The sequence below is a fragment of the Zea mays genome, chromosome 10 (assembly GCF_902167145.1).
Source record: "Zea mays cultivar B73 chromosome 10, Zm-B73-REFERENCE-NAM-5.0, whole genome shotgun sequence".
In the NCBI taxonomy this organism is placed as follows: Eukaryota; Viridiplantae; Streptophyta; class Magnoliopsida; order Poales; family Poaceae; genus Zea; species Zea mays.
This window is the reverse complement of record NC_050105.1, coordinates 84,495,558-84,506,998: the sequence shown is the minus strand read 5'-3', so window position 1 is coordinate 84,506,998 and position 11,441 is coordinate 84,495,558. Positions and strand designations below refer to the sequence as shown.

At 45.7% G+C, this 11,441-nt stretch overlaps 1 protein-coding gene across 1 annotated transcript; it reads left to right on the top strand.

Annotated features, from left to right (window-relative positions):
• The first annotated feature begins 8,634 nt into the window (after positions 1–8,634).
• Positions 8,635–10,776, top strand: LOC100383025 (Tyrosine decarboxylase 1). Its single transcript, NM_001175704.1, has one exon. The coding sequence runs from the start codon at positions 9,056–9,058 to the stop codon at positions 10,601–10,603; it is 1,548 nt and encodes a 515-aa protein (NP_001169175.1). The 5' UTR covers positions 8,635–9,055; the 3' UTR covers positions 10,604–10,776.
• Positions 10,777–11,441: the final 665 nt, after the last annotated feature.

Here is an 11,441-nt window from a genome sequence, read left to right as displayed (position 1 = left end):
ATAACAAGGTGAAGCGGGTGAAGCAAGAGCTGTGGGTAAGTCTTAGTATAATGTAAAATATGTCGCATTCGTTGCACATTATTGAAATAATGTATGGATACATCGTTTTTGTATGCAGGATTTCTATAGATGTGAGGCTGGATATGAGGCTAGGGCGGATGTGGTGTCCACCACGAGCTGTAAGAAGCTTGTCGTGGACATGCGCTATGAGGCCCGAATCCAGGCCATCATGAGCTACCACAGCTCTGTCCTTGGGGAGAAGGTGACCAAGCAGCAAGCCCGAACCATGTCGTTGACCAGGGACCAGTACCAGCACGTAAAGTCATGCATGTTTGGTACCAGTACTCCATGCATGAATTTAATTTTATCTTCTGATATGCAGTTTACGTGTTTACTTTGTAGATGATTCCATATTGGTGCGCCGCACATCCTCTGTGCTGGGAGAAGATGGTGGATAGGTGGTGCTCGCCTGAGTGGGACGAGGCGCACAACGCTAGCAGGGAACGACGTCTCATGATGCAAGGTCCCTCGCACCACCAAGGCAGCCGCAGCCTTGGCAAATATGCAGAAGCATGGGTACGCCCTCTTTTTGATTTAGGTTTATAACACTGGATTAGATATTATTTCTAACTATCTCATTGGTTTTCTTGAAGTCAGCGTCACATGGTGGCCAGCCTTGCTCCATCTTCTCGGCCTATGCTATGGCCCATAAGGGCAAGGAGATGTCCGACGTCACCTACAACCCAGATGACGGGCCCGAGGCGTATAGCAACCCCACCGTCTACAATCGCCTTCATGACTACACCACCATGGCGCAGGAGGTCCATGGCCCAGAATGCGATCCGAGGACCGAGGAGATCGACCCTGATGTGCTCATGAGGGTCGGAGGAGGTAAGAAACATGGGCGGTACTGGATCGCCGATGGGGCAATCGACTCGTCGTCCACTCCCACTCTGTCTCAGGTGCGAGCAAGGAGCACGGGCTCGAGTCCAGCCATACGGCCTCGGCACGACAGCTCACAGCATCGCATACAGTAACTCGAGGTTAGTGCTTCTGTAACTCGTCATTACTTGAGTTATATACCTTCTCTTTGAGTTTCTATAACATTAGCTTGTAATATTACAGCCCAACTAGAAGAAGAGAGGAGGGAACGTCATGAGATGGAGGCGAGGATGATGGCGGAGCGGGTAGCTCGCCAGGTAGATCAGCAGAGGATGGCGGAGATGTTCCAATACATGCAGAGCCTTGGCGCCGCACATGGTTTCGCTCCGCCACCTCCATTGTTCCCTACAATTGACCCTGCTCTGTTCCATACTCCTATGAGTATCAAAATTTTAGTTAGATGTTGGTAATGCATCTGGTATAACACATGTAATCTCTTCTCTGTGCAGGGCCAATCTGGGGTGGCATCCAACAACCCTCATGAAGCGTCCAGCCCATCGCAGCACCAATCCAACCGCCCACCTCGTTGAGAGTTATGTTTTTAGTGTTTAGACTTCATAACTTATGTTGAATACTTATGTCAGAGCTTGAGATTTATGTGTTGATACTTCTGAACTTGTGTTGATACTTATGTTTGTGTTGAGAACTTGTATATTAATGTTTGTGTTGGATATTTATGTCTGTGATGATATCTGTGATATATGTATGTGATATATGTGATATATGTGATGATATATGTGATGTATCTTTTTTTGTTTGGATGGAATAGGAAAAACAAATTAAAAAGATGTGTACTGGTCACTTTGCCGAGTGTTACACTCGTCAAAGAGGGGCTTTGCGGAGTGTCAAGGCCATAGCACTCGGCAAAGAACCAAGACCTGGACACCGGTATAGCCTCTTTGCCGAGTGCGGTGGCCCTGGCACTCGGCAAAGAGGCACGCTTTGCCGAGTGTCATACAGAGCACTCGGCAAAGAACCTGACAAAGGGACCCGCTGATGGATTTTTTGCCGAGTGCTGACCGACAGACACTCGGCAAAGAGGTAACTTCTTTGCCGAGTGTATTAGGAGGCACTCGACAAAGGTAACTTCTTTGCCGAGTGTCACCTAGAACACTCGGCAAAGACGCCGTCTCCGTCACCCGGCGTCGTGACGGCGGTTTTTCTTTGCCGAGTGCCCGATAAAAAATACTCGATAAATAAGCCTTTGTCGATGTACTGTTCGTCGAGCCCTCTTTGCCGATTTTGCCGAGTGTTTTTTAGGCTTTGCTGAGTGCTTCAGACACTCGGTAAAACGACCGATTCTGGTATTGAAGAACACATTATATTTCGACACGACGAGCTACGTGTCCATGTTGAAATAAAGCTATATCAAACGTGCTGAGCCTTTTTTTTTTGGGAGCGAAACAAGACAGAATAAAATAAAATAAAAGAGGTTGTAAGAACACGTACGTCTGCTAGCTGCATCACGAAGCAAATTAAAGTAGGACTTGTGAAGCACACGCGCACGTACGTGAACCGGAGGTGTCGATGATACGATGGATGCCGCCCTAGCGAATTCAAACACGTACTACTAACAAAACTAGCTACAAATGATTTCCAGTTGATTCATGTGGACGTAACAAAAACCCGTGCGAACTGAACTACTCGATCTCTCTTTTGCTCTCAAGTTATTATAGCAACGCACACGTACGTAGATCGATCGCTTTCAGTTTCGGGACGGGGAGAATCGCATGTGAACCACTCCGTCCCTCCCGTAGTCGTTTCACCAACGTCGTTGGCGAGGTCGCCTTGGCACGCAATCAACCACGTTGCATGCTCGGCTGTGCATGCAAGCGCATTGCATGCATGCATGCTTGGGCAACCAACCACGTTGCAGCACGTACGTGGTCTACATACGTACGTATACTGCTATATATACGTCGTTCAAATGCGTACGTATGTGCGTGCATGCATGCTAGACCCACCAGATTTACGGTTTACACTCTCTTGCCAATGCAATGCAAATCCTATGAAAAATTAAAGAACACCATGCCTTTCTTTTTGAAAACTATCGTCATTGGCCCGTCAAACTTAATTAAGATGCCATTGTTCGTGAATTGCGTTCTTCATGCATGTGATGACGGCCGGACTGCGCGCCCTTTTCAAATAATCCGGCCGGCGACGCCTTAAAATTATTCTGGAGATTCGCATGGTTTATTTTCATGTGGTGATTGTCGTCCAAACATTTCTTTGGGCACACAAAATGCGACAAATCCATGAGAAAGTGAGGGATCATTCTAAGGACACCAAGTCGACAAGCAATAGGGTAAAGAATGAAGAAACTGCACTGCTGTCGATCTGGTGGGGGGCCGGAAAATAAACTGATTAAGCATCTGCACACGACGTCGTGACGCACGTGATGATCGTGTTTCCCACTGCACGGTGGGGTGCAGTGCAACTTAATAAAACCTTTTAAGAACCGTACATCCAGGTCATGCATTTTATATCTCGGTTGAAATGTTTGTTTATTTCTAAGAATACATCCAGATATATGAGATGGCACAACGAAGACGTACGAGATAATTCTGATATCATGGCGTACTCAGCTGATACAGATGTATGGAAAGGCACTAGATGCCTTTGATTCCAGCTTTGCTGACTAAGTGTGAAATATCTGCCTTGGTTTGCCAACATATGGTTTCTCGCCTTTCAATCTAACTGCACTCTTGTAGGTTTGCCACACTCACTAGCTCTATGTCACTCAATAGAAAAGCTTGATATGTTTATATCATAACGTTCTTCAACTCGATGAAGATCAACAATGTTATTAATTCTTTTTTGAACGTAATGGCGGCAGGAGCTCTGTCTCTCTCAATTAAGAAGAATGAAATTGATCCAGTTTTAAGGAAAACCGAACTCAAAACCTAGACAGAGCGCACGGTAGAAAATCGGTGAAGGCCCTGACAAACAACCTAGACAACAACAACCTCCCACACACAAACACATCTAGAGTCGTCGTTGCCAAGCTCAAACACAAGGTACGAGCAGCTCTGACTTCCCAAGACAAGCCGCACACTGCCAAAGCAACTCGATGTCACCTACATCCAGACACCGACGCAAGGAATAAGACCGCGGCGCGCCATCATACCTTTTTTTCCTTTCTTTGTGAAAACTATCTATAACCATCATTATTGGCCCATGTCAAACTTTTTTGATAGAACAGGAAGGGGGCCTACTGAAAATTTTATTTAAATCAAATAAAAAGGAAAACAAAGTTTAGAACAAAGAAGAAGACAGGTTACAGGAGATTAGAGAGAGATTCTACTGCTATTGCTATTCTATTGCCATTGCTGAAGCCATGCTGGTATGGCTGCATCGAATCTATCCCGAGCTCTGTGGATGACCAGGAGCAGCTCATTTGTAAATTCGCGCTTGCATTGCTGCACCGTAGGGTCTTTGTTCTGAAAAAGCCAAGCATTACGACACTTCCAAATGCTTCAAGTCATGAGAATAATAATCTTCATAAAGAATGGGACGTTGAGTTGCTGTTTTAGATTTGTCGCAGCCACCTCTGGACTAGCAATTCTAGGGGTAATCAAACCGATTGAATTCCAGCAGGCCTTCGCGAAGTTACACCTGAGGAAGAGATGATAAGCCCTTGTCAAACTTAATTAATAAGATGACATTGTTCGTGAATTGCGTTCTTCATGCATGTGATGACGATGGTACGGCGGCCGGCAACGCCTTAAAATTATTCTGGAGGTTTATTTTCATGTGCTGATTGTCGTCCAAACATTTCTTTGGGCACACAAATTAAATGCGACAAATCCATGAGAAAGTGAGGGATCAGGAAGGACACCCCAGGTCGACAAGCAATAGGGTAAAGAATAATGAACAAACTGCACCGTAGTCTGCTGTCGATCTGGTGGGGGCAAAAAAGAAAAAAAAACTGATTAAGCATCTGCACACGACATCCTGACGACGCACGTGATGATCGTGTTTGCACTGCACGATGGGGTGCGGTGCAACTTAGGGGTGTTTGAATATTCTAGAGATAATAGTTAGTAGCTAAAATTAGCAAAAGACATCCAATAATGCAAACACCCTAGCTAATAGTTCAGCTATTAGCTATTTTTAGTAAATTAGCTACTAGTTAGTTAATTATTTATTAGCTAGCTAATTTTACTAGTATATTTTTAAACTAACTAATTATTAGCTCTAGTGCATTCAAACACCCTCTTAATAAAATCTTTTAAGAACCGCGCGTACGTCGAGGTGTCATTATTGGTCGTACTAGCGATTTTCAAACTTACATGATGTGTTACTTAAGCTCTAAACTTAAAACACTAGAAAAATAGGTTCTTAAACTCAAAAAATCATTTACCAATAAAATGTTTGTCGAATGTTTTTTGCCGAGTGGTTGAGACACTCAGCAAACAAGTCAAGTCCTATAGTCTATGTATACTTAATGGCCAAAGTTAGATTTTTTTTGACTTAGGACAAAGTCACGTAAGCAGCTTCTTTACATGAGAATCCCGATGTCATGGCACACCCAGCTAGTAGGTACAGATATAATGTATGGAAGGCACTACATGCCTTTGATTCCATACATCTTTGTTGACGAAGTGCGAAATATCCGCCTCGGTTTGCCAACATATGGTTTCTTGCCTTTCAATCTAACTGCACTCTTGTAGGTTTGCCACACTGACTAGCTTTATGTCACTCAATAGAAAAGCTTGATACGTTTATATCATAACAACCTTCAACTCGATATGAAGATCAACAATGTTATTAACTGTGTCAACCTATCGGACGACCTAGATGATCGACACCTGTCAGTTTGATTGGTTGACGTGTTTGCTGCGCCCACTATAGTGGAGCTGAGAACGACATTGAGGATGAAGAAATTACAAAGCATACTTGTGTTAAAATGAAGTGGCCATTGGCCAAAATCGTACTAACTAATAATAGTCCTATCAGCCCAGCAACCCCTCTGATCATACATGCATATTGTCATATTGATGACATCGATGAAGCAAGCAGGAGTGCAGAATCGTACCGATATACATAACTACACATATGGTTTTATAGAGGTCATTGACGCTTCTACGAAGGTTAAAGTTTTGGTGTTTAATAATCAACATATCTATTTAGACTAATATTATAGGGTTGGCATGCCATGTTGGAGTCACTTGGGTCTTTGTTATGTCATTTAGATCCTTAGACTTGGTATACTATGGCACTTGGGTCCCTAACTTGGCACATTATGTCACTCGGGTCTTCGAACTTTCATTAGTGAGTTCCAGCGTGTCACGTCATATAAGCATTCAATTTGAGTAAAGCTGGTTTTGTATGTGCTAACAAAGTTACACATTCAATTTTCCTAGTTTGAGAGTTCGGGAACCCCAGCAGGGCGGATATAAGGCCCGGACGGTCCGTGGCATGGGGTTTAATCCATATGTTTCTATTTCTATTTGTGTTTGTTGTTTTTAGAAAAAAATGTGTTAGAAGAATAGTAGATTTAATAAGCTAGCTTAAGGCGTGATCGGATCCTAGATCCGTCATTGGACTCTCAAGTGACATAACATGTCGATTTCGAGAGGATCGTTGATGCATTTTACTTTTTTTTAATATTGCCAACACTAGTACAGAGAAGTTCTATAGTGGCGGTTGTAAACCTATTTATAGTGACGTTTTTCGTAACCGCCAGTGCTAGGGGCCAGTAGAAATCATCATTTTTACAGGCGGGTAACTGAGGACCGCCAGTGAAAATCGATTTTCACTGGCGGTCGGCGTAATAAAACCGCCAGTGAAAATCGATTTTCACTGGCGGTCGACGTAATAAAACCGCCAGTGCAAATCGTTTCCAGGAAACATATTTTAAAAATAGTTAAAAAATTTATTTTTATTAGGGGGGCCTCAGCCCACCCGACCCGCCCGACTCCGTCGAAGTCGCAAGTCGCGGCATTTTTCGCGCAATACGCGGTTGTTAGTATTCAAACCGTCGACCTCACTCTCGCGCGTACCCTCCCCTACCACTCCGTCTATGACATTTCTTGTGTCTAGTTTGTAGTTGTTTGCTCCACATATTACAACCATTTGATTGTAAATTGCTTATTTGAGACCCTAAACGAATTCAAATAAAAAAGTTGTCAACTACAAAGATAAATAACTTTTGAAGTTCTACAACTTTTATTTTGACACTTTTTCATCCGAGGTAGTTTGCAAAATTTGAATTTTAAACTTGACATACTTAGATTCAATTTTTGAGAACCGAAATGAGTTCAAATAAAAAAGTTGTCAACTACAAAGTTTCGTAACTTTTAGAGATCTACAACTTTTATTTTGGTGGTTTTGTCATACGAGGCCGTTTGAAAAACTCGAAAAATTAAGGATAAAAATGATTTTTAGTGGCGGTTCCTTAAGAAAACCGCCACTAGAAATCGTATTTCTACTGGCGGTTCCTTAAGAAAACTGCCACTACAAATCATGGATTTCTACTGGCGGTTTTCTAAAGGAACCGCCAGTAGAAATACGATTTCTAGTGGCGGTTTTCTTAAGGAACCGCCACTAGAAATAACACAGTCGGTGGATAACCGAATCCGTCTGTAAAAATATATCGTCCCCGCAGGCTTTGAGCCTTTTTCTACTAGTGCAATAATCATGGATTAGGAGAATATTTTGGAAACACTAGTGTCATGGTGTTTGAACACACTTACATGCGGCTAGCTACAAGGAAATTAACTAGGGAAATCGAGAGTATGACGCAGGTAAATGAACATTGTTAAGGAGGGTACATGCTTATAACTTATATACTTGGTTTAGGGCACAAGCATATTGCAGTTAGTATTTATTTAGCCGTTAGAGCAACTCCAATAGTTCTCTAAACAACTCTCTAAATCTTAAATTTAAGAAGTGAACAGAAAAATGCTTCTCCAATGGTTCTCTAAATAGACTTGCTAAATTTACTTAGTTGCTATTCAACTCTATTTACTCTCCACATTTAGCAACTCGGTAGGAACTCCCTAAATACAGTTGACGTCAATTTCTTCACACTAGCGTGATTATTTTTCCCTTTCCTACACAGTGAGATAGCCAGGTATAGCACACTCTTTTTTCATTTTCTAGCATAATGAGGTAGCTAGGTCAAACACGTATGACACAAGTTTCTCCTTCATCGTCGAACCCAACTTTCTTATAGGTTGCGCCACCAGACCACCATTCATCCATAGTTCATATCGACCGACCTTTTTTCTTCCGCCCTCATATCTTCTGCTCTCAACCTTATTATCAGGCAGATCTCATAGGGGCAGGGCCGCTAAAGTTAGATTCAAAATCGAACTACTTCCTAAATATGAGCAACTATTGGAGACTAAGTTATTTTTTACTTCCAATAGCTATTTAGCAACTTGCTAAACATGATTTTAGCAAGCTATTTTTTAGAGAACTACTGAAGTTGCTCTTAGCCTCCTCTAGTTTTATATTCAAAGCGGAAGTAAAGTATTATTCGTACTAAAAGTAGTAGGACTGGAAATTGGCGTAAAAAACGTGGGAAATTAACTAAAGTGACAAATGGAGAAGTCCCATCCTACCTACCAAAGACTCTCTATTAATAACAGAAAGAGATTCTAAATAAAGCACATCGACCATCTGTACGACAAATATAGGGGTCTATGTATATATCGCGTTAGCTGACAAATCTATACTAGTCGTCGTCGCCGGAGATCGCATGCCAGCGCGCGACACGACGGCGCATGGCAATTGACCGCCTGACTTGACTAGCTCGCCGCGCCCCTTTGCCAGATTGCCAGTTGCCACAGCCAATTCTCTTCTCCTACCAACGTCGTCTTCGTCACCCACGAGCAGCAGCAGTCGCACGTACGACCACGCCGACGCCCTCGTCCCCACGCCACTCCCTTGCTGCCTTGCCTCCTCCTCCACCTGCATGCCTATATATCCCAACCCTAACTTCTGCCTTCTTCCCCACCAAACCCCACGGAGCTCGATCTGCAGCCTTCGATCTGTCAGTGTCCACTGACCAGTCAGCTGCAGCTCGCAGGCTCGTAGCCGCTAGCTCGACCTCTAGGCTCTAGCTCCAACTTCCCCGCTGTGTTAATCTAGCGATCGGCAAGTCATGGGCAGCTTGGACACCAATCCTAACGCCTTCTCCGCCTTCGGCGTCGACGCCACCACCGGCTTCCAGCCCCTCCACCCCGACGACGTCCGCGCCTACCTCCACAAGGCCGTCGACTTCATCTCCGACTACTACAAGTCCGTCGAGTCACTGCCCGTGCTGCCGGACGTCAAGCCAGGGTACCTGCGGCAGCAGCTAAGGTCCGCGCCGCCCACGTCCTCCGCCCCGTTCGACGTCACCATGAAGGAGCTGACGGACTCCGTCGTCCCCGGCATGACCCACTGGGCCAGCCCAAACTTCTTCGCCTTCTTCCCGTCCACCAACAGCGCCGCGGCCATCGCCGGCGACCTCATCGCGTCCGCCATGAACACCGTCGGCTTCACGTGGCAGGCCGCGCCAGCCGCCACGGAGATGGAGGTCCTCGCGCTCGACTGGCTCGCGCAGCTCCTGCGCCTGCCGCCCAGCTTCATGAACCGCACCGGCGCAGCTGGGCGCGGCACCGGCGGCGGCGTCATCCTCGGCACCACTAGCGAGGCCATGCTCGTCACGCTCGTCGCCGCGCGTGACGCCGCCCTCCGCCGGACTGGCTCCCAGGGCGTGTCCGGCCTTCCGCGGCTGGCTGTCTACGCCGCCGACCAGACGCACTCCACCTTCTTCAAGGCGTGCCGCCTCGCCGGCTTCGACCCGGCCAACATTCGCTCCATCCCCACCGGCCCCGAGACGGACTACGCCCTCGACCCGGCCAGGCTCTTCGAGGTCATGCAGGCCGACGTCGACGCCGGCCTCGTGCCGACCTACGTCTGCGCCACGGTCGGCACCACGTCGTCCAACGCCGTCGACCCGGTCGGAGCCATTGCCGACGTCGCCGCCGTGTTCAACGCCTGGGTCCACATCGACGCCGCCTACGCCGGTAGCGCGTGCATCTGCCCGGAGTTCCGGCACCACCTGGACGGCGTGGAACGCGTCGATTCCATCAGCATGAGCCCGCACAAGTGGCTCTTGACGTGCCTGGACTGCACGTGCTTGTGGGTGCGCGACACGCACCGGCTCACTGACTCTCTCGAGACCAATCCGGAGTACCTAAAGAACGACGCCAGCGACTCCGGCAACGTTACCGACCTCAAGGACATGCAGGTTGGCGTCGGCCGCCGGTTCCGGGGGCTCAAGCTCTGGATGGTCATGCGCACCTACGGCGCGGCCAAGCTCCAGGAGCACATCCGGAGCGACGTCGCCATGGCCAAGATGTTCGAGGACGCCGTGCGCTCCGACAACCGGTTCGAGGTCGTGGTTCCGAGGAACTTTGCTCTCGTGTGCTTCAGGATCAAGCCCCATGGTGGCGGTATAATGACGGAGGAGGACGCGGACGAGGCCAACCGTGAGCTCATGGAGCGCCTCAACAGGACCGGGAAGGCTTACCTCGCGCACACGGTGGTCGGCGACAGATTTGTGCTCCGGTTCGCCGTCGGTTCGTCGCTGCAGGAGGAGAGGCACGTCCGGAGCGCGTGGGAGCTCATCAACAAGACCACCACTGAGATCATGCAGAAATAATAAATTAAATTAAATTAAATTTATTATATGCAAGTATATACAAAAATAGTAGTATCATAAATTTAATACATGCAAGTATATACGTATAGTAGTCCATGAGGGAATTTTACTTTTATTGATATGTTTGATTCTTTGTTGTTTGCCCAAAGGAGGAATAATAAAGCCGATCAAAGAAATATTTTGTCCAGAGAAGAAGGAAAATTAATATAACACCTTCCTTTTTATTTATTTGTCGCCGCGTAATTCAACTTTGGGCTAACAGAGGTTAAATAAAATGAACGGAGGGAGTTAAAAATGTGAGGCATATATATGATAATTCAAAAGAGTCAAACATATATATAGTATATAAAAACTCTGACCATTTGATCAGTCAAAAATATATGCATGTTTCGTGCACAAAGTTTCGTTTTTTGCATGTCGTGCTTAATTGAGACTAGGCAGTTGTCCGTGTCGTCTTACTACAGTTTCTATATCAACAATATTTACAATATTTATCTTTTATAGAACATAAATGAATATGTATTTCAGTGGTTAGAAGCTAAGCGTGGGAGAGAGGATTATGGTTCGAACCCTAGGTTATGCGCTTAAATTTTCTCGTGTGAGAGGGAACAACAGTGGCTTTTCTGGCGCTGCGCCTGGAAGGGAGACGCACGAAGAAACTCACACTTAAATATAGTAGAGATATTGAGTTGTACGGAGTAGAAACTTGTTAGAATATAGTAGTTAGGTGCTCATACGTTGCTATAATTTCTATATATCATATAAGTACAACTTGTTTAAATGGGATATTATTTAATCACTTTCCAAACCTTTACAAAGATTTGGCTCTACTTGAACT